The sequence below is a fragment of the Gossypium raimondii genome, chromosome 12 (genome assembly GCF_025698545.1).
Source record: "Gossypium raimondii isolate GPD5lz chromosome 12, ASM2569854v1, whole genome shotgun sequence".
Classification (NCBI taxonomy): domain Eukaryota; kingdom Viridiplantae; phylum Streptophyta; class Magnoliopsida; order Malvales; family Malvaceae; genus Gossypium; species Gossypium raimondii.
In genome coordinates this window covers 42487336-42510705 of record NC_068576.1, presented here as the reverse complement: position 1 = coordinate 42510705, position 23370 = coordinate 42487336, and the positions used below count along the sequence as shown (strand labels likewise).

The window sequence follows — 23370 nt, the reverse complement described above, 5'->3', positions numbered from 1 at the left end:
ATTTCCATCGTCAGCCAGTAATAACCAAGTCTCATAATCTGTCTGGCCATAGTGAAACCACTGGCATGCGTTCCACAAATTCTTTCATGAACCTCTTCACGTATCTTTTGAGCTTCAACAGCGTCCACGCATCTCATGAGCACTTGATCTTTTCCTCTTTTGTATAGAATATCCCCGTCAAAAACAAATCCAATCGCCATTCTCTTGATTGTTCTTTTGTCATTCTCGTTTGCTTGCTCGGGGTACCTTTGATTCTTGATATACTCCAAGATATCATGAACCATGGTTGTCCATCTGACTCCTCTTCAATGCTAAAACAATGTGCGGGGGTCTCATATATGCTCATTTGGATGGGCATTATCTCAGTTTCTTGTTTGCTTTGAACATCGAAGACAAGGTGGCTAGAGCATCAGCCAATTGGTTCTCTTCCCGTGGAAAGTAGTTAAAAGTCACTTCATAGAACTCCTTGATCAGCTCTGCAACGAGATCGTGATATTTGACTAATTTTAGATCTCTCACTTCCCAATCTCCACGAATTTGATAAATGACTAATGCTGAGTCCCCGTGTACCTCTAAACTTTTAATTTTCCTCCTGATAGTTGCACGAAATCCCATGATGCAAGCTTCATACTTCGCTATATTATTGGTATAGAAGAAATTCAATCTGGCAGTGAGTGGGTAATGGTCCCCTTCAAGTGACACTAAGACTGCTCTGATCCTATGCCCCAATGCATTTGATACACCATCAAAGCTCATCTTCCATGATTTCTCTTTTGATGACTCGCCCTCTTTTTCTGAAATGCACATCAAATCTTCATCTAGGAAATCAAATCTCAAAGACTCATATTCCTCCGTTGTTCAACTTGTCAAGAAGCCAGCTATTGCGCTTCCCTTTATCGACTTTTGACTCACATATACAATGTCATACTTAATCAATAGGATTGCCATCGTGCCATTCTCCCTGAGAGTGCAGGTGACTCCATCATGTACTTTATTGGGTCCAGTTTTGAAATTAACCATGTCATGTGATACAGCATGTATTGTCTGAGCCTTCGAACCGTCTAAATTAACGCACAACAAAAATTTTCAATCGAAGGGTACTTTGTTTCATACTTGTGAACTTCTTGCTGAGGTAGTAAATTGCCTTTTCTCTTTTCCCCGACTCATCATGTTGTCCCAGTACGCAACCCACTGAGTTCTCAAACACGGTCAAGTACAATATTAATGGTTTTCCAGGGGTCAGTGGTACTAGTACTGGAGGATTAGATAGATACTGTTTTATCTTATCGAAGGCCACTTGACACTCCTCTTTCCATTCTCCCGAATTATGTTTTTGAAGGAGTCAAAAAATTGGATCACAGTGATTGGTAAGTTGGGCAATGAATCGAGCAATGTAATTCAACTTTCCTAAAAATCCTCTGACTTCATTTTGTGTGCGCGGGGGAGGCAGTACTTGTATAACTTTTATCTTATTTGGATCAACCTTGAAACCTCTCTCACTGACAATGAAACTTAGCAGTTTTTCTGAGGTAGCCCCAAACGTACATTTGGCCGAGTTAAGCTTCAACTGGAACTTTCTTAATCTTTCAAACAGCTTCTTAAGACTCCCAACATGCTCTCTTTCTTCCCGAGATTTGGCAATCATATCATCGACATAAACTTCTATTTCTTTGTGCATCATATCATGGAATAACATCATCATGGCTCTCTGATATGTTGCCCCAGCATTCTTTAATCCGTACGGCATTACCTTGTAGCAAAATGTCCCCTATATTGTTATGAATGTAGTTTTCTCCATGTCCTCGGAAGCCATCTTTATCTGATTATAACCTGATAAACTATCCATGAAAGAAAACAAAGAATGCTTTGACGTATTATCCACCAAAGTATCGATGTATGGTAAAGGAAAATTATCCTTGGGGCTTGCTTGATTCAGATCACGATAATCCACGTACATTCGCACCTTGCCATCCTTCTTCAACACCAGGACTATGTTAGCTACCCATTCTAGATACTAGGAGACTTGTAGGAAGCCAGCATCAAATTGTTTCTTAACTTATTCTTTTATCTTTAACAGCATTTCGGGTCTCATCCTTCTTAGCTTCTGTTGAACAGGTTTGCATTCTGGTTTCAGTGGGAGCTTATGGACTACAATATTTGTGCTCAACCCTGGCATATCCTGATAAGACCAGGCAAACACATTCTTGTACTCATGGAGCAAGGCGATCAAATCCCGCCTAGTGTTTTCTGAAATGGAAGTCTTAATCTTCACTTCTTGTTTCTTTTCTTCATTCCCCAAGTTCACTACCTCAACAGATTCTTGATGGGGTAGGATCTGTTTCTCTTCTTGTTCTACCATTCTCATTAAGTCAAGAGACGAGACACAATCTTCAACATTTTTGTCAGCTTCGAATTCTCCTAAACAAACAGCCTTCTCAAAATCGATTTCAGGATTCATAACGGGATTATTCATGCCATTGATATCTGAGCACCTAAAAGGTGAATGGAAAAGGCTATAGCAGAGCATTGAGGTATTGAAATTAACACACAATGATATGAGATGATATGAGACACATGTCGGAAAAGGATATGAATAGAAGGAGTGGTAGCGAAGTTAATGGAAATGAAAAGAACATGACAATATAAAACAAAATGCATCTTTATTAATGTTCATTGAAATGATAAAGAGAAAACATATGCTCTTACAAAAGGAACCCTACTGTTTAAGGACACACAAAATGAAGGGTTAACATTGGGCATTACTCTGAAGAGGACTTAAAAACTACAAGGAGATCCACAGTAGTCCAGTTGTTCAAAGCAAATCCAAGAGGACAAGGGCATATCATTGAAGCATTCTCAATTACATCATCCTCATTGTCAATAGTGTTTAGGCTGATATTCTGAAGACCCTTTTCAATCAAAACGCTTCTTGGATTGTCTTGCCCCTCATCTTCATTTGTTACCGCATTCACATTCCCATTAGCATGGTTAGGAAGAGGATTACTAATGCCATCAAATCGCAGAATGCCAGCATTAATGGGATCTTGAACCCTTCTTTTAAAGGTAAGATATTTTTTTGTAGAATGCCCCTGATTTCTAGCATGATACATGCAATTAGCATTAAGATCATACCATTTTGAGTATGGAGGCTTCAGGGGTGCCATGTAATGTGGGGATATCAATTGCTTCTCCAACAGTTTCGGGTATAATTCTCCGTATGGCACAGGAATTGGGGTGAATTGAGGTTTTTCAGAACTAGATTTTGCTGGTCTTTGGTCATTTTTAGGTTGGCTTTGTGTAGGCATAATGTTTGGTGGAAACAGGGTGAACGGTCTTTGGTTGTTCATGGTGTAGACGGGATAAGACGAAGGTGCTTGATAGTAAGGACCTTGAGGAGGAAAGTAGAAGTTTGAAGGTGGGCGATAATGAGGTCGTGATTGGACGGGGTACGAATTGGGGGCACAGTCGCCATCGGTTCCAACCATATGGGCTTCTGCCTCCTTTTTCTTCATGGGTACTACCCTCCTCTAACCCTCGGGGCCTTCCATTCTCCCACTTTTGACGACGTTTTCAATAAGCTCCCCAGATATTACAATATCCGCAAAGTCCTTTGTGGCGCTTCCTACCAACTTATCGTAAAATGGCGCTTTCAGAGTGTTGATGAAGAGGACCATTATCTCTGTTTTAGTTAACGGGGGTTCCACCTGAGCCGAGATATCCCTCCATCTCTGTGCATATTGCCTAAAAGTTTCTGTCGGCTTCTTTTCCATCATTTGTAAAGTTAATCGGTCAGGCACCATATCCGATACATGCCTATATTGCTCACAGAATACTGACGCCAAATCCTTCCATGATCGAATTCTCTCTCTGTTGAGCTGGTTATACCATCGAAGAGTCGAACCAACTAGACTATCTTGAAAGCAATGTACCAACAATTTATCATCGTTCACATAACCAATCATCTTTTGGCAAAACATGATAAGATGCACCTTTGGACACCTTGTTCCATCATACTTCTCAAAATCTGGAGCCTTGAATTTCGGGGGTAGAACCATATCGGGTACTAAACTGAGCTCTTTAGCACTCAAAGCAGAGAAAACTTCAGTACCTTCTACTGCCTTGATCTTCTTTTCCAAGATCCTATACTTATCCTAAGCATTATTGTCATCAATTTTTAGCCTTGCTATTTCCACAGGGTCATCCAGGTCTGGAACAATTGGATCTGAGGGATTAGCCCCAAGGTTCGATACAAAGATTCATTGCCCTAGATGAGCAGGTAGAGCAGGATGTTGTTCTAGGACTGTTGGTTCCCTTTGGGGATATCCTCTTTGCATTGCGTGGACATGAGGTGGAGTGAATCCCGGGGGATAAAGTGGATCTTGACTAGCTCCTGCCTGAAGCGGCTCTACGATATTAGGGCTTTGCACAGGCCCCTTTCCTTTGACCAAGGCCATCATCATTTCCATCATTTTGGTCATTTGATCTCATTGTTCGAGTGATTCCTCTCGAGATCTCACAATCATATCTCTCGCCTCTTGTTGTGATTTGACCAATTACTCTTGTAACTCTCTTTGAACCCTTTCCATTCTTTCGATTCTTTCATTGAGTTCAGTATCCATAGCTTTGGTTCTTAGATGTGTCCTATAAGGATGACATGATTCTAGACTTGTGTCGCAACTGTGGATTATACTGTTTTAGCCTCAGTGAATGGTAAGGGTGATATGTATATGTAATGAATGAATGAATGAATGACCAATGAATGTTAGCCATGCATGAGTATGGAAAAAAATGGTGTTGATTTCAAGATAGTCCCATATTTTGGCGTTTCATTTATCAAAATAGTCCATTACAAGATATTTTTCCAATAAAGATGCCCCTAGTGCCTAAGTCTCATTGTTTCCAGATTCTAGTTAAATCTTCAGGGTTATTCTGACGAGCATTCGAAGTCACCTTCTCGAAAAGATTAGAGATATATCTTTCTTTTAAACTGTCCCTTTTGCTTTCTGGGTCCTCAAAGACCAGTCTCTAACTACGACATTCTTGTCGGTTACTTGTGTAATTGACTCCTCCATCAGAAACCTGTTTTTTGGCAACCAATCTCTAATCAACACCTTTCTAATGAGATGCCTATGATGCATGATGAGAAATAGAATAAAGAACAAATAACCTCGGTTAGTGATCACAATAGATATAAAAAGAGGAAAAAAGAAAAATAAAAACTATGGAAAGTTTAACAAATTAAGCTATTCAATCATGCAATTTGGTGGAACAGCCCCACATTTTTTTGCCCCAATATGCTTTACAAAACACCTACCCCACATACCGTCAGACAAACTATCTGACCCAATTTATTAAACAGACTCAATTTATTTGCAAATAAGTGTGAATGTAAAAGAAATAAAAGGTAAGAGGCGTTTCTCCCGTGTACTTATTTTGGTGACTATTCAACGGACGGAGGTTCGACGCAGCTCTAATTGGGTGGCTCGTACAGTTTACTATATGTGGTTTCGGTTCTAGACAGGTACTCGAATTGTCCATACTGCCACCTACTAAGGTTAGTATGGAGCCTCAGTTATCACCCATCACAGGCTCACGAGCTCAATTCGAGGGATTATATTTACTTATGCCTATGCGGAGGGACGAGTTAACTCACGAAAGCATAAGTCATATGTAACCCGGAAGTATTTCACTAGCCTGTGCGGAGGGACGAGTTAACTCACGAAGGCGTAGCGTTTACTTCCGCTTAAACGGACGGAGCCTAGGTAGAGAGCTCATGTTATGCAAGAATGCAAGTGCACGGTGTGTGGGGAGAAACTCACAAACCTTTTTATTTTTACTAAAAAAAGCAAACTAAAAAAATCGTAAAACTTAAAGCTGAGAAAAAAACAGAAAAATAAAACAAGTTAGAAAAATTATTAATTTAAAAACCAAATGCAGATGCAGGACTTTTCAAAAAAAATAAAATTCAAGGATCACGATTAAAAATTAATTTGAACAAAGAATTTTAAAAATTTGACAACACGCGTTTAACATCAGACTCGACTCTCAAAAACAGCTTCCCCAGCGGAGTCGCTAGCTGTAGCGACCTAAAATTTGGGCACGGGTGCTAGTCGAGGTAATTATTGAAAATTTGAAAACGAAGTTTCGATTTATTTAAAAAAAAGGAGTCGCCACCGATCTTTTTTCTAGGTGTGATCGGACACCTAATAAATTCGCTTTTTAAAAGAAAAAATTATTTTTTTAAACTTTTCTTTTCTTTCTTCTTCTTTTTCTTCTTCCTTCTACTTTTTTCTTCTTTCAAAAACCCTAGCCGCCGCGTCGTGCCGTCGCTGCTGTTTCCTCCATTGCCGACGGTGGCCGGACTCTCCCTTCTCTCTTCTCTCCCCTTTCCCTTCTCCTTTCTCTCTTCTCTTTTTCCCGAAAAGCTTTCCTTTTTTTTGTTTTCCCTTTTTCTTTTTCTTTCTCTTTCTCTTCTATTTCGGCAATCCCAAAGTTGGAGGCACCGCCCTCGAGCTTGTCGTCGTCTCCTCTTCGCGCTCGGTGGCCGACGATTCAAAGGTAAACGTTTAGTCTTTTAGAAAATAAATGGTTATTGGCTGTTGATTTTTGATTTTTTTTATTTTTTGCTTGGTTGCTTTGCGATTGGATTTTAGGTGGTGGTGCGGTAGTTCCGGTGGCTGTGGGTGCAGTGGCGGTGAGTGTAGGATCGGATGATTTGAGAGTTTTTTCTGCTTGAATTTTTTGCTTTTTTTCTTGGCTGCCGACCCCCAACTTTTCTCTTCAATTTTTTCTTTTTAATCTTACCGATTTGTCATATTCTTCTTTATTTTTAGGTGGCAGCGGAGGAGGGGGAGCACGCCGTGACCGCCGATTGGGTGTGTCAGGCGTGGAAGGCGGTGCACGCAAGAACGCAGATTGGGAGCGGTCTTGTCATGCCTAGAAGGACCAAAATGTAAAGGGTGTAAAGTTTCTGGAGAAAAATATAATTTTAAGAAAATATGGGCCAAAATATAATTTTTAGAAAGTTAAGGGGTCAAAATGAAATTTTAAGAAAGTTTAGGGTCCAAAATACAATTTAAAGAAAATTAAGGGGTCCGAATGTAATTTATATTTTTTTGTATTTTTTCTGATTTATTATTGTTTTATTAATATTATTAAAACATAAAAACAATGGGCCAAAGCCCAAATATGTCCCAAAATTAAATTATTTAAAACCCAATTATCCAACCTTACATGCCCAACCATTAGGCCCACATGAGGCAAACCCAAAAAATCATAATTTTTTTAAATATATATAAAATAAAATAAAAACACGAAGAAGTACCGGACAAAATTCAGTGATTACACACATGAACATGACTCATATTAACATATGTACAAAACATGTATATGTGAAGATAAATCAATATATTTCAAACATATATACATACAAGTGAGCCCATCTCAAGATGCCTAGCACAAAATTGTTATTTAGTCTTTGGAAAAAGATAGCACTTTGTTAGTAGTATTCAAGAATATTTATAACTAACAAACAAAGCCTTTCTTTGGCAACAATGTATCACATATTCATGACTATCTATCATCTAGCAAAAATATGCTTACTTGTAGAAGATAAATAAGTTTTACCCAACAGAGATTACTTTGGCATAAGTTTAATCCATTTAAATTGAAACAAGAAACATAATAAACAAATTACTTATTTGTGTTGTGGCTTCAATAACTAGTGTTGCTGTTCATTGTGTATAACTCAAATTCTTTTTAGCGTTTGTTTGGACAGCACAATCTAATTGAGCGAAAATGTAATTACACTCGCTTATAACTTCAAAGAATTGTAATTCTCTAGACGTATTTAATTGTCAGAGTGTAATTACATCATAATGCCTTATGTCATGTTTAATTGAACAAATTGTAATTACACATTTACATAATTTATAATTTTAAAAATATTAATTACTATAAAAATTATTAATTAGTGTGGTAAAAATAATTTCTAAACAAATTAAAATCAAATCATCTATTATGTTAGTCTAAAAAAAAGTAGATGATAATACAATTACTAATAAAAATAGTAAGAAAAATAAACATTATATGGAATTTTATCTAATTGTTCTAGTGCATATTTGTTGGGTTATTCTATCTTTAATATTTAACATATTCTTTTTATCATCATCTGTTAGCCCTTGATCGAGTTCATCATCATCTGAATTTGAGTCTACATCATTAAGATGATCAATATCTCCTTCTTTCATGAACTTTTTGAAGTATATGGATAATCTCAATTCCAACTAAAGGCTGAGCAAAACTCGATTCAATTCAAAAAATTGAAAAAAATTAAATTTCGAGTTAATCGAATCGAGTTGTTTGATTTGTTTGAGTCAACTTGAATAAGTCATTCAAGTTTCAAGTTCGAGTCGAGTTAAATTTTACAATTCGAATAACAAATTGGTGTAAATACCCTGTAGTCCTTATAAATTTTGAAAATGAGTAAATTAGTCTTTCTAAACAAAAATTACAAAATAATTCAAAATAATTTTAAAATTCTAAATATTTATAAAATTCTAAAATTTATATTTTTAAAAAATATATAAAGAACGTTAAAATTTTAAAATTTTTCTAAAATAATAATTTTGGGACCTAAATAAGTTAATTAATTATTCAAGTTTATCATACTAAAGTATCTTTAATATTATTATTATTATTTTGCATTGAAAAAGTTTTCAAATACATATGGTTTCAAATTTATGCGTTAACATGGAATTAATTATATTGTAACAAGATTTTAGTTTAGCATGTTTAATTTTTAATTTAACTTGAACAATTTCATTCGATTCGACTCGACTCAATTCGGAAAAATTTCAAATCGAGTTAAGATGATAAAATAGGACCTGTCAACTCGATTAACTAACAACATAATATTAAAGGCTACACTATATTTTATAATTTTTTACAAAACAATTTCTATTTTTTATATTTTGTTAACATTTTCTCATATTATAAAATTATCTTTTGAAATCTTTAATCTTATTGCATTTTAGAATTGTTAGCATATACAAAAGGACTATTTAAAAGAAAAAGAATAAATTGCACATATGAAACTTGTACATGCAGTAATATTCTATTCAATTTTAAATGTTTGAAGTTAATATCCATGCAATTCTAATTTTTAAAATAATTTTTCATTCTTTCAATTTAGAAGTTATACTTTTAATTTTTTATTATTTATTTTATTTTATGTTATGAATGTTTGATTAATAAATAAATTATGAGTATTTGGTACTCAAATAATATTTTTTTGTAATTTTAAAAATTGATATCTCTTTTTTAAATATTTATTTTTTAATATTTTACTATACTCATTAATTTTTAATCCTAATTTTAATTTAATTTTCATAACTTAATGAATGCTGATAAATTTATATCGATGTACTTTGACTAGATAGATAATCTATTTAAACATAGTATATAATTATGTTAAATAAGTTTTTTTATAGAAATATATAATATACATAAAATATAATGATTATTTTTCATATTTTTATATCTTGATTAAATTACATTAGTAGTCACGTAACTATGATTTTTGGCTATCGAATTATAAAACTTACAAAATGATCACTCAACTATTAGCAATTTTTTTAAATATTTTACTATACTCATTTTATATTTTATAATTTTTTACTTATAGAGTTTAATTTTTTTATAATGTAAAAATGTTTAACCTTTTGTAGAAAAATTTAAACTCTATAAGTAAAAAAATATAAAATTAGTGTAGCATTTAATATTATGCTGCAAACCTATTCATGAGTTTATATATACACATATCTCATACCCACAATGCTTAAGAAAACTAGGGAAATGAGACTTTAGGTCTATATAAATATCAGCTTTGAAAGTTAATTTTATTATCACATTAATTAGTGGCACTAAAAAGTAAAAAAAAAATGGTGCTGCCACTTTGGGTCTTTATAAAAGTTTATTCTCGTAAATTTTTAAAAAATTGATCTATTTTTGTAATATTTTAAAAAAATGACCTTTTTTAAAAATTTAGTTTGAGCACGGGCAAAAGCGCACGCATGTCACTGTGCTTTTGCTAACACGGGGTAAAGCGCGTCCCCGTTAGCGCGCTTTTCTGTGTTTTTCCTTGAAAACGCTTTCACGTAGGAGTGTTTTGCAATTTTTGGACCATTCCAGTAAATAATTTTTTAAGTGGCCCGTTTTCATAAATAATGTTGGAAATGAGCCTTTTCTTGTAAAATACCTCATAAAATAGTTTTATAAATTGTCCAAAACTTTTATAAAACTTATTATAAATTATGTTTTTCCATTTCTTTTAACAATTACTTTTATAAATAAGTTCGATAAAAAACTATAACATTTTTTATGAATAAGTATATTATTTTTTAATAAATAGCATGTAAACATAAATAAGTTATGTCCATACTTGACCATAAATTTCTATAAATAAAATATGATAAAACTTTTATAACATGTAAATTATTTTTATAATAATTTTTATACACATATTATTTTTATAATTATAAATTTTAAGATTTATAATATAAAAAGTTTTTGCCATAACCAATCGAACACATATATGTGGTGCTTATAATATAATTTTATAGCTTAGATAAAAATGATTTTTAAAATTAGATTTAGGTATAATTACACTCTAATTTTCACCCCTCATAAAAATTTAAAAATGACTTTTCAGACATTACCTTAAACAATAGTTCACAACTCAAAGGAATAATGTGCCTAATTCATTGCAGCTTCTTTAAACTGCAGAAAATGTGAAAACCCCAAAATTGGTAAAATCATGAAGTTTTGAGATCCTAAGTTGTTGTAAAAAAATTAAAAGTAAAAGAATTTTAAGCACAAATTCATAATACCATATCTTTAACCCTTCAAACAATTGAAAAGATTCATGAAACATATTTATATTATCTCCAATACCTAAATTTCAAAATTCATACTCCAAAACAAAGCATAAGTTAGAGATGCATTTGAATAAAAAGAAAAATTCAAATAGCATCTGAAAAACTATAAATATAATATCTTTAATAAAATGATAAGGAAAAAAACCTTGTTTGATTCATTAGAGAACAAATGGAAACTCTACACATTAAAAAAAATTAATCTCATCATACTGGGGGAAACATGGTCAGCAAGCCTCAATTATCTCCTTTTAAAAAATTCGAAATCCTTTTGAAGTAGTCATCTTATCTTTTGTTATTTCGTTGAGATTAAATAAATAAAAAAAACCAAGTTGAATTATTCAAGTTATTTCCTATACATGGTAAAGATGTTAGTGCGTGGAAGGTGTTAGATTCTTTTGGCATAGTTGAGAAAAAGAGAGTGGGTACTACGCCTCTATAAGAAAAAGACGCATGTGTCATTTTGTATCTTAAAAGGGTAATCATATTTGTCCACATTCCAGTGTTTGATTTTGTTGTTTTATCTGATGATAAGGACAACGTAGTAGCAGCAGCAGTCCTAGCTTGGAACCACGGTTACTTTTTAACATGATGGAACTTGTTATTACTTCTGAAACACTCATAGTGCAGTACTCGAAACGGAAGATTGACCCAAAATTAATAAAGACATACATACACAGACAGACACATAGAGAGACAGAGATAGTAATTAGATCTGATTTGTCGCCATCATCCAAGGTGGGGTGAGGAGGCGATAGGAACCATAACCATTGGCGAAACCGCATCCTTGGCGGATGGTATTGTCGCCATCGTCCATGGCCAGTAACACCTTGCAAAAGAGATCAACGTTGCAGGGGAGCATAAGGGGTCCTTCGCTGGTGAATCCGTATTCAGACTCGGCTTCCTCGAGTAGAATCTTGAAAAGCGGATGATTTGCGTATTCGGTTTTGATCACGAACCTTTGTTTCTGGGGTCCAACATACACCGTGAAGCAACCTTCCGGAGCCACTCGATTCTTCCTTGTGCGTTTCTCTTCTTCCAGAGAAACATCAATTGATGGCCATGATTTGCTCTTTTTATAAATAGCTGGGGCGTGTCTTGAGCGGCCACGGCCAATGGATTTGCATCGCTCCCAAGTCTTGATTATCAGGTTGCCCTTTTTGCCTTTCCCCATGTACGGAGGAAGCTTTTCTCGCTTGTATATGAAATATTGCTCAATATATTATATCTATCTTAAACACAAACACACCAAGAAGATAACAAAAGAGATGTTGGGTTCAAAAGCCACACGCAACACCTACCTTGAATCAAGAAATTATGAACATGAAAAGACCGACAGATGAAAAAGAATGCTTGAAATAGCTAACCTCGATCATAAACCAAGTAAAACATGACCTTAACCCTTAGCCTCAATGTGTTACTCATGTTGAAAAAATCCAACAAGTTAAAACTGAAATCATGCATAAAAGACAAGATCGAAGCACAGAAAACAAGAAGAAGAAATACTGATTCAACTCAGATCAAACTTCAAGTTAAAGCGGGCATGGGAAGAATTGAGTCAATAACCCCGAGATAGGACAGGGAAAACAGAGGAGAAAGGAAATGCTGCCGCTTGAGAAATGAATAGAGCAAATCTTAAGCAATGATAAATATGCAGCTTTGAGCTTTCATTTATATAAAATCCCAATTTGACTTTAAATATTCTACATATAACCTACTTGTCAACGCTAGACTTTAAATGATATTTTAGTTTTAAAGAATTTGTCATAGTTTTTGCTCTTAAATTCCGTGAGTTAATAATGGGTGCAGTAATTGAACAGGGAAGGCCCGGGGAAGGGAATTCCTCATAAATGTAAAAAATATATTTATAGGAAAAATTTATGTTAAAAATCGAATAAAATTTAGTCAAAAGAGTAAAATTAAGATTTTGAAAAGTTTTTCCTAAGTTTAAATTGTTTTATATATTACGACACATTTATCATGTGAGTGAAAAGATTTATGTAACAAATTTATAAAAAAATATGAAATGGTAAAATTGAAACAATAAAATTATGATATTAGGTTTAAATCTTACCATGTATAATATATGTATTTTTTTTCATTCACATCGTGAGTTTATTATAAATCTAATATGATATTATATTATATTTTTAAAAATGATAATTAACTGATGTTAGATACTGTATATAAGCTAAGTAGCCGCCTAAATTTGAACTAATTAGAAGGTGGTTGGATTGGAACTTGCTTCTTGCTTCTTTTTATTTTCCCTGCTTAAAGAAACAAACAAAACTTGAGGGGGACACAAAGAAGATGGAAGGAAAGATGAGCATTTGAGCCGTCACCGCCAGTTAGCTCATGACCAGTAACAGCCATTTGCATATGTTGGGTGGAAGAAATAGTCATTGTATGATTATCATCAACAAAAGGCAAAGTTGAAATTGATGTGTGATTAATTAAGATATGGATTAAGATTATGAATGGATATTATATATTTATATTATAAAGTAAGACACACGCATATTTTCAATTTCAAACGAATTTTCTACTTGAAAAATGTCACCTTACAATAATTTCATAGATGGGATACGATGACGGATCTACAAGTTGTCGGCGGAATGAAGAAGCTTAATAACAACAATTATAATACATGGTCAATTTGCATAATGTCTTATATGCAAGGACAAGACCTTTGGGAGGAGGTTGCCAATGGTAATGAAATGACACAACCAAAAGCTGAGGATGTTGAGGCATTGTTTTTTGCGAAAGAGGAGATGGCTTTTACAGTTGTAACGTCCAATTAAATTGATTATGAGAACATTGGATTGTTGATTCGGGCTACTCAAATCACATTACAGGTGATAAGAAGAAGTTGAAGAATGTGTTGGAGTACAAAGGAAGCCGTGTGGTGATGAATGCAAACAACTCGAAGTTACCGATAGCTTATGTTGATAATACTGTGGTCTTTCCTTAACATAGTGCTACTAAGGTGTTGTTGCAAAATGTTTACCATGTGCTGGGGATGAAGAAAAAGTTTCTTTTGGTAGCACAGTTAACATCTTCAGGACATTATATTATGTTCTGTCCTACAGATCTAAAGGTTTATCGCAACCAGGAAATTATTGAGGAGTCGGTGATACAAGGGTGAAGACTGCAATTGGTCTACGTGATGTCTACCAAAGTTGTATACGTGGGCAAGACGAGGAAAAATGAGATAGTTGGTTTATGGCACATGAGGCTGAACCATGTTAGCTATTCCAAGCTAGGCGTGATGATGATAAAGTCGATGTTGAAGGGTCTTCTGCAACTTGAAGTGAGAACAAATACAGTTTGTGCAGGCTGCTAGTATAGGAAAGCACACCAACTCTCTTACGAAGAGTCTAAATTTAAAGTAAAGGAACCATTAGAGTTAATCCACTCTGATGTCTTTGGACTGGTCAAGCAAGCTTCTATTGGTGGGATGAAGTATATGGTCACATTTATTGATGATTTTTCCAGATTTGTGTGGATTTATTTTATGAAGGAAAAATTAGAAACTCTCACAATGTTTAAAAGTTTAGGGAGGGGGTTGAAACCAATGTTGGTAAAGGGATTCGTTTTTTACACACCAACAACGGAAGGGAGTATGCCTCAAGAAAATTTTTAGTTTTTCTTTGGAAGTGTCAAATACGTCACCAATTTACATGGTCGAGCACGCCACAAAAAGATGGTGTGGCTAAGAGAAAGAATAGGCACCTAGCGGAGATATGTCGCAGTATCCTTCACATGAAAAATGTCTCGGGACGATTTTGGGTGGAAACGATAAAGACAACCGCTTTTGTAATTAATAGGCTTTCTCAACATAGTTATCTTTTGTTTTTCTTTTTGAGAAATTGTGGAGCATGACACTTACAATTAGTTATTTTCGAGTGTTTGGATGTCTATGTTATGTATTTGTTTTCGACTATTTACATAGTAAGATGGATAAAAAAGTTGTTAGGTTTATTTTTGTAAGATATGACAGCCAAAGAAAAGGGTGGAGATGTTGTGATCCTACAACCGAGAAGTGCTATATGTATCAAAATGTGGTGTTTGATGAGTCATCTTTATGGTGGCCATCAGAGAAGAAGGTATCACCACAAATAGATGCTTATAGGCATGAGTGGCAGATTCCAAATTTAAACTACCAAACAATTGTCAATACATTGTTGCATCCTCCAAATTTTTTCCTTCATGAGCACACATTTTAGAATTTGGTTCGATGGGTGATGAAATCGGCTTGTAGTTCAACATTCCAAACTTCTTCAACAAGTATTTAGAAGACTTTTGCTAATGAAGAAGGATCCCATCTTGACTATGATCAACCTCCAGACCTAGAAAATGCTTGAGCTGTCCAAGTTCTTTCATATGAAAATGCATAGATAAATTCCCCTTTATTCGGAGAATTTCTTCATCCCAATCTTTTATCACAATTAAATCAGCTACATACACCAGAACCACAACTATCCTTCCTCTATTGACTTTAACAAACAAGCTTGAATCTGCAGATGTTATTGAATAACCGCTAAGTCAAGAGTTCAATGATCTTGTCATACCAAGCCCTTGATGCTTGCTTTAATCCATAGAGCGCCTTTTGAAGCTTGCACACATGCTTTAGATAATCTCGACTTTAAAAGCCCATCGATTGATTCATTTAAATCTCTTGGTCTAGCTTCTTATGAAGAAATGCATTCTTCACATCTATTTGCCATAAGTTCCAGCATTTATTAGCTGCAAGTGCAAGTAAAACTCGCATCGTTGTAAGTTTTGCCACCGGAATAAACGTTTCATCATAATCTAGTCCATACTGTTGGAAAAATCCTTCAGCCACCAACGAGCTTTATGCCTCTCGATTGATCCATCTGTGCCACGTTTTATCTTATAAATTCATTTGCAAGAGATAGGCTTCACATCTCATAGCTTTGACACAAGCTCCCAGGTCTCATTTCATTCTAGTGCCACAATCACTTCTTCCATGGTTTTAACCCACTTCGGATTTTTAAATGCTTCCTCAAACATCTCTAGTTCCTTCTCATATTCTTCGAATATGACAGCATTGGCCTTGGCATACTTAGGCTTTGGCTTTCTGAGTCTTCCCAATCTCCTAAGTGGAATTGGTGCTTCCAGCTCATTCGACTCATCTTCTTCATTTGATGGTTGACGCACATCAAATTTGGTTGGATGTTGAAACCAATTGGTTTCAACTGGATGCTTATGCACACTGGTTCGCCAAGAATTTTGAGGCATGTGAAGAGTACTCTTAGTTATGGTGTTTTGTACAAAAAAGGAGGAAACTGTAAACCGATTAGTTTTTTTTTTATGTCGATTATGTAGGTGATCGTGATACCCAACGCTCAACAACTGGGTATGTGTTTTTCTTGGGTCGAGAATGGTTTCTTGGTGCAGTAAAAGGCAACCAACTATGTTTTTTTTGTCAACAATAGAAGCTGAATATTGAGCTACAGTGATGGCAACTCAAGAAAGTAATTGGCTCATACAAGTGTTGCAAGATTTGCATCAGCCAATAGAGTATGCTACTCCTATATTCTGTGACAACATGTTAGCAATGTGTTTGGCGAAGAGCCCAATTTCCATGTAAGAACTAAACATGTGAGGTTCATTATCAGTTCATCAGGGAAAAGGTATTACAAGAGGAGGTTGAGTTGCAATATGTTAAGACGGAAGAACAAGTTGTAGACTTATTCACGAAGGGTTTAAGTGGGAACAAGATTGAAGTTTTCTGTCATTAGCTCAGTATGTTAGAAAGGAAATAAGCTGGTGTCGAGGGGGAGTTTAAGTATTTTGTTTGGAGTGGAATAAATTCCACATCACTTAGGAAGAAAAGGGAAAATGTTAAGTTTATATAAAAACCCATATCCCACATAGTTTAAAAACATAAGAGTAGTTCGACTTTGGGTCTATATAAAGATCTATATCGTAAATATTATTTGCACCAAACCAAATATTAAATCTTTTATTTGGTTATTTAAATTACTCCTTTATTTTCTTATTTTGGATTTTAAAGAGATATAACTAAATTTTAGTTTAATGATATTGTAGACCTAAGTGTTCTAAAACTCCTACATAATAATTATAAACTTTACTAACTATTATTTTAAATAAATTCACAAAATTTAATGATATGATATTTAATATAACAATGAATAAATATATTACATTTAAAGGGTTTCACAAGTTGCTATAAAAGTAAATTAATAATTGAACAAAGATGCTGAAGGATAATAATATTATAACAAAAAATTTTGGCTTGAATTTGATTTATTAAAAAATGGTTCTTTTCGTAGAAATATATATCGGGAAATCATGGGAGATGTTGTGGGTCTTTCATCTGAGGATCAAAATACCAAGAAAGTCTAATTTAAGGATAGTGGCGATGATGAGGCCTTGGATATGATGATGAATCGGGTTCCGAATTTGAATGTGTCATGGAGGGACAATGTTCTAGGGAAAAGGTTTTGGGGTTTCAGGAGAAGAGACTGGCTTGGTGGTTTTAGAAGGCAAAGAAGAACTGGAGTTTTTAGAGGGGCATTATGAAATCTACTATCGATGGGATAGCTTGATCAATTTTTTGAATCGTATAAAACAAATTCATGTTAAAGAAATAGAGTTGACCTTAGTAATTAAATTCTTGAGACGAAATATAGGGTATGCTACTTTACACAATAGGATCAATATCTTGTGGAAAACATCTAAATTGTTTCATCTTATGGATATTAAGAATAACTACATGGTCAAATTCTAGTGCGATGAAGATTTTGATAGAGTTTTAACTTAAGGGCCATGGATCATATTCAGTTAATATTTGATCGTTTAACCATAGACAGTGGAATTTAATCCGACCTAAGCCTTCTCGAGTGTAGTATTATCTTGGATCAGACTCCCTAGGCTCCCGGGACACTTGTCAAAAGAAAAATCCTAAGTGAAATTGGTCGCTTGGTTGGAAGAGTTGCAAAACTTGACTTTAACACAGTTAATAGAACAAGAGGAAGGTTTGCTAGAATGGTCATTTATGTCAACTTGGATAAATCAATCGTGTCTCATATTTGGATTAAAGAGGAAATGCAAAAGGTTGCCTATGAATCCTTACCTATAATTTTTTTCACATATGGGCGATATGGACATGTCAAGGAACTGTGTCCTATAGTGGTTGAGAGCCGGTGTCATGGGGAAGAGAAGGAGACAAAAGAGACTTTTTCAGTCATCGAAATAGTCACGATGGATGATTCTGAGGGTGGAGTGTTCGGTCCTTAGATGCAAGTGGAGAGAAAAAGTCAGAGTAATAATAGTGCTAGTCAAAATCTTAAGCCAAAATTTAGGGAAAAAATCTCAAAGTCGAGATTTTCGATGCTGAATCATTTAATTAATAGAGAGAATAGAAATGAGATCTTGGTTCTAATATTTTGACCGAAAAAGGAATGAATTTAGGGTTGGTTAATAAGTAGAATCGGGGAAGCAATTTTAGGAATAAAGAAGGAGATTTGGCGTTAAAAGGTGAAAGGACTGGGAAGAATTTAGAAGCTGGGTCTAAAAGCCCAATAAGGAACGCACTTACAGCTAGAAGTGGACTGAATGTGCTGGAGCTTGAAAAATTGAATAAAAGGTTGGGGAAAAATAATAAAAGTGGTTGGGCTGATAGAAAATGATTCGGCCAATACGAGTGAATTTATGGACCAGCAAAAAGATTTATGTGTAGGAAAAATCGGTTCAAGGGTTTCTAAACCCAATATTCATTTTAATTCACATTCTAATTTTGGTCGAATAGGAGCTTCTATTCCTAATCGTACAAGTTTACACTTTAATCTTATTTTCGTTAAAACATCAGAAAGGGTTGTGCCCCTTAGTCCAAGAGTTATAGAACCCAGAAAACATTCAACTATCACCTTTAAGGAAAATGATGGTATTCAAAATACAGAGAATAGAATAGGGGGTATTTTTGGAAGCGGGGTTAAGCTTAAACAGAGAACTAAAGGGTGAAATTCTGGTGAAAAATTTGAGTTTGGCCAAAATGAAATGAAGTTAAATAGGACTATCAAAGATAGGGGTGAGCGTTTCAAGTTAGCTGGATCAGTGTTTCACTATTTGATTCAATAAACTCTATGGTAGAATTAATTAATTCTCAAATAGAGAAATACTTAGGTGTTGATAGTTCAAGTACGAAAAAGGAGCAAGTTGAAGAGATGGGTATTTCCAAACAGTAAATGGTTAGTTCTCTTAATTTACTGCTTATGATTATGAATCTGTCAATTTTCTCTTGGAACTGTCAGATTGTACCGGTGTCAATTGTCCACATAATTTTTGAGAGTATAAAGCAATATTCAAGCCTGATATTGTGAGTTTGTTGGAAACAAAAGTTAGTGGTGTTAAAGTTGATAGAATCGTCGCTAACTTGGGATTTCAATATTCTCACTAGGTCAAGGCTGATGGTTTTTTTGGACGTATTTGGGTCGATTGGAAAGAGTCGATCTACGTGGAGGTGGTTTGTAATCACCCTCAGTTTATTCTTAGCCAGGTTTTTGATAAATCGTATGTTCTTCCTATTTATGTTGCTTTTGTTTATGGTAGCCCTGATAGACAAAAATAGAAGAATGGGAAGGATTAAAGTCAGCTATACCAGCTAGAGTTATCCTTTGGCTTGCTATTGGGGATTTTAATGCCTTGTTTTTTTTTAGCGAAAAAAAGGAGGTCAGATGATTGGTAAACGTTTAGCTCTTTTTGGGAATTTTATGGAGGATGGTGATCTTCAAGATTTTGGTTTTAAGGTCATTTTTTTACTTGGCATAGATGAGGGGTCTTTGAGCACCTTAATAGGGTTATTACTAATAATGTATGGGTAAGTCTCTTTCCTAATTGTATGGTGACTAACCTTTTGAGGCTAAAATTAGACCATAAGTTGCTCTTTCTGAATATTGATCAGAAGGTTATTTTTGCTAGAGGGTGCCCCTTTAGGGTTATAACAAGTTGGGTTAAATATCCAAGTTTCATTGAGTTTGTGAAAGATAGTTGGAAAATTAATGGCAGTATGGTTGAGTCACTTTATCATTTCACTGCTAATATTAAAACTTGGAATTAGTCCTTTTAAGGCCATATTAGTGTTTGAAAAAAGCACTTAACATGAAAATTATCTGGTATCCAAAGGGCCTTGGAGAATTCGGGTGCTGATAATTTGGTTCAAAAGGAAATGAAGGTGAAAGAAGAGTCAGAAGAAGTTCTCCAGCATGAAGTACTGTGGAAACATAAATCTAGATGTGATTGGTTGTCATTGGGAGATTGTAATACTAGTTTTTTCATAGGCGAACAATGCAGAGAAGAAAATCTAATTGTATTTTTGCTTTTAAAAATGGGGAGGGGGAATGGATTTTTGAAGATGCTATGCTTCAACGAGAGTTGATTAGATTCTTTCAGAGACTGTATGGAGAGCAAACTGATAAAATAAGAGATTTATAGGCAAGTATGTTTCCAAGATTTGATCATAGGGATGTCCTTTTCCTAAATAAGGAGGTCACAGTGGACGAGATTAAGTCAGCTCTTTTTTATATGGCTCCACTGAAGGCACTAGGTATTGATGGGTTTTATGCCTTTGATTCATTGCCAGAGGGAAAATTACAAATCATGTTATTATCACCTAAGAAGTGATCCATTCTATGAGGAGCAAACAAAAGAGCTGGAAATGGATGGCTATCAAAATTGACCTCGATAAGGCTTATGACAGAGTTAGTTAGGAGTTTATTGACGTCTCATTGAAAGCAGTAAGTATCCCCAATTTTTTACGCGAGGTTATTATGTCTGCTATTATAGGTTTATCTATGCAAGTTCTGTGGAATGGGATCCCATCACAAAAATTTAGACTGATATGAGGAATTTGTCAGGGATGTCCCTTATCACAATATTTGTTCATTCTTAGTATGGAATGGCTCAACCATAGTATTCAATCAGTAGTTAATTCTTGGATTTGGCATCCCATTCGAGTATCCAGGTCAGATCCAATCTTATCTCATTTATTTTTTGTAGATGACTTGGTTGTTCTTGGACAAACAAATATTGAATAGGCCAGGAGAAGTAAAATTATATTGGAACAATTCTGTACTTCATTTGGCAAAATGTTTTCTTTTTAAGTGGGGTAGAGGGGGAGCTAAGGGAGTCTATTGGTGAAGTCCTTGGATTTCAAAGAGTGACAAACCTTGGAACTTACTTGGGTATGCCACTCTTTCATGAGAGGGTAATGAACAATTATTTGAGATTTGTGGTAGATAAGGTTTGAACCAAGTTGCAATGTTGGGAGATTAAACATTTATCGATGGCAGGAAGAGTTACACTTACTCAATCGGTTTTGCTCTTGATCCCTTACTACTTTACGCAATCAATGATGATTTTGCAAGTGATTTGTGATGAGATTGAACGCTTGGTGAGGAAGTTTATTTGGGTAAACTCGAGTGAGGGGAATAAGTTTGCTTTGGTAAGCTTGAAATCAATATGTCAACCCTGAGCTTGTGGTAGGCTTAGGCTAAGGCAAATGAGGGTTCATAATACCTTATTTATGCTTAAATTGGCATTTAGTTTGGTAGCTAATTCTTTTACTTTATGGGTTTGTGTTCAAAGGTCTAAATATGGGATAAATGAGGATGTACTGGATTCTATCGATTGGGGTAGATGTTCTTTCCTATGGAGAGCTCTTTTAAAGTTTTGGCCTTTACTGTGTGAAAATATCTTTTAGTCTGTGGGGGATGGGAACAAGATAAGATGTGGAAGGGATAATTGGATCTTGGGAATTGGACTTTTGATTGATTAGATTCAATCATGTGGTAATCTTGATTTGGAGTGGACTCTTAAGAATTTTGTGGATGTAGATGGCTTTTGAAAATTTGACATATTTCGAATCTGGGTCATAGAGGAGACTACTAATCGCATTGTTTGTATACCTCCTCCGTAACCTTTGGTGGGACATGATAAAATTGCCTGTATAGGTACTTCAACAGGATCTTTTTCTATTAAGAGGGCACACTAGAAAGTAAGTGAGTGGTTGTGGGATTCAAATTATGCTTCTTGGAACATCCCGTGGAAATTCAAAAGGCCCCAAAGAGTTAGGTTCTTCTTCTGGCTTGTTTTAAAGCGAAGGCTTCTCACAAACATGGAACAAGTGAGGCATGGGATCGGGACTAATAGTTCGCGTGCAATTTTAAGGGCATGGTTTAGAAGATAATCTTTATGCCATTAGATATTGTCCTATAGTAAAGAAAGTATGGGGTCAGGTAATTTTGATGAATAGGAAGAGCTCATTTTTTTTTGATAGTTTGAATGAAAGGCTTGAAGCCAATCTACAAAACCATCACAAAATGGTATTAAGTGAAGTGAAGTGGAGTGGAGTGGACCAGTCTCTTTGGCATGATTGCATGATGTATTTGGAAAAACTAGAATCTTGTTATTTTTCAGGATATAAAATGGAATACTAGTGAGGTTATCAAAATATCGTACAATTGGGCCAAAAAATATATTTCTTATCACAAGGAAGGTTTGGCAAAGTGGCAACAGGTTAAAAGGGCAATCGCTTGGACGAATAACTGGGTCCAGTTAAATTTTGATGGTGCTATTAAGGTAGATTATGGTAAAGTTGCCTTAAGGGGAGTTTTGCGAGATCAAGAAGGTAAGTGGATCCTTGGTTATAATTGATGTTTGGGTAAGTGCTTAGTTTTTTAGGCTGAACTTTGGGGAATTTTGGATGGTTTAAATATTATGTTGAGTAGAAATTTTGAGAATATTCTGATTTAGACTGACAGTATGGAAGCAACAAAGGCTATTCAGGACTTGTCCAGGTCACCCTCGAATTCTGCATTGATGAAGTGAATACATCAGATGTTGTAGAAGGTTGGTAATTGGTTTTTACAGTATGTTCCTAGACAAAATAATAAGGATGTTGATTGTATAGCTAAAATGAATTTAGATAGAGAAGAAAGGTATCTAGGGGATATCTAGTGTATTGAATTAATGTAAATGCTATTCTTTTTTACACAAAAACAAATTAAAAATTGAACCAAAACAAATTTAATTAAGAACAAATAAAAAACACAACAATTAGCCTCCAAAATTACGTTTATATGAAAAGAATAAAAGGAAAAATATTTAAATATAGTGTCAATGGGTTTGACAATTTAATATAAATTAAATTAGGAAGATATTAAAATGTACAATAATTAACACCAAATACTTTGTTTACATATGGAAAGAATAAAAGAATAAAATTTAAATTAAAAAGGTAATTAGTACTTAATATTTTCATGTTATTATATCAAGTTAATAATTGTATATATTGCCATGGAGTAGTAGTTAAAGTTTTTATTAGATATTCATTTGACATAAATTTAAATTGTATTATTTTATCTCCACTTTTATTTTTTACAAAAATAAA

The 23370-nt window shown here is 34.6% G+C and overlaps 2 protein-coding genes across 2 annotated transcripts; both read right to left on the bottom strand.

Annotated features, from left to right (window-relative positions):
* Positions 1-357: 357 nt before the first annotated feature.
* Positions 358-1645, bottom strand: LOC105762191 (uncharacterized). Its single transcript, XM_012580086.1, has 2 exons — positions 1492-1645; positions 358-794 (listed from the first exon to the last, which is right to left on the bottom strand). Exons 1-2 carry the CDS (start codon positions 1643-1645, stop codon positions 358-360), a joined length of 591 nt encoding a protein of 196 aa, XP_012435540.1.
* Positions 1646-11510: 9865 nt separating this feature from the next.
* On the bottom strand, positions 11511-12593 carry LOC105764246 (auxin-responsive protein SAUR32). Its single transcript, XM_012582767.2, has one exon. The coding sequence runs from the start codon at positions 12106-12108 to the stop codon at positions 11644-11646; it is 465 nt and encodes a 154-aa protein (XP_012438221.1). The 5' UTR covers positions 12109-12593; the 3' UTR covers positions 11511-11643.
* Between the last annotated feature and the right edge of the window lie 10777 nt (positions 12594-23370).

What these genes read in the sequence shown, in the direction of transcription:
- LOC105762191 (XM_012580086.1), bottom strand. Translation starts at nt 1,645, where the DNA reads ATGATTGCCAAATCTCGGGAAGAAAGAGAGCATGTTGGGAGTCTTAAG. An exon ending in TTTCATTGTCAGTGAGAGAG is followed by an intron (nt 795 to 1,491) that starts GTTTCAAGGTTG and finishes TGTGCATTTCAG; the next exon opens with AAAAAGAGGGCGAGTCATCA.
- LOC105764246 (XM_012582767.2), bottom strand. Translation starts at nt 12,108, where the DNA reads ATGGGGAAAGGCAAAAAGGGCAACCTGATAATCAAGACTTGGGAGCGA.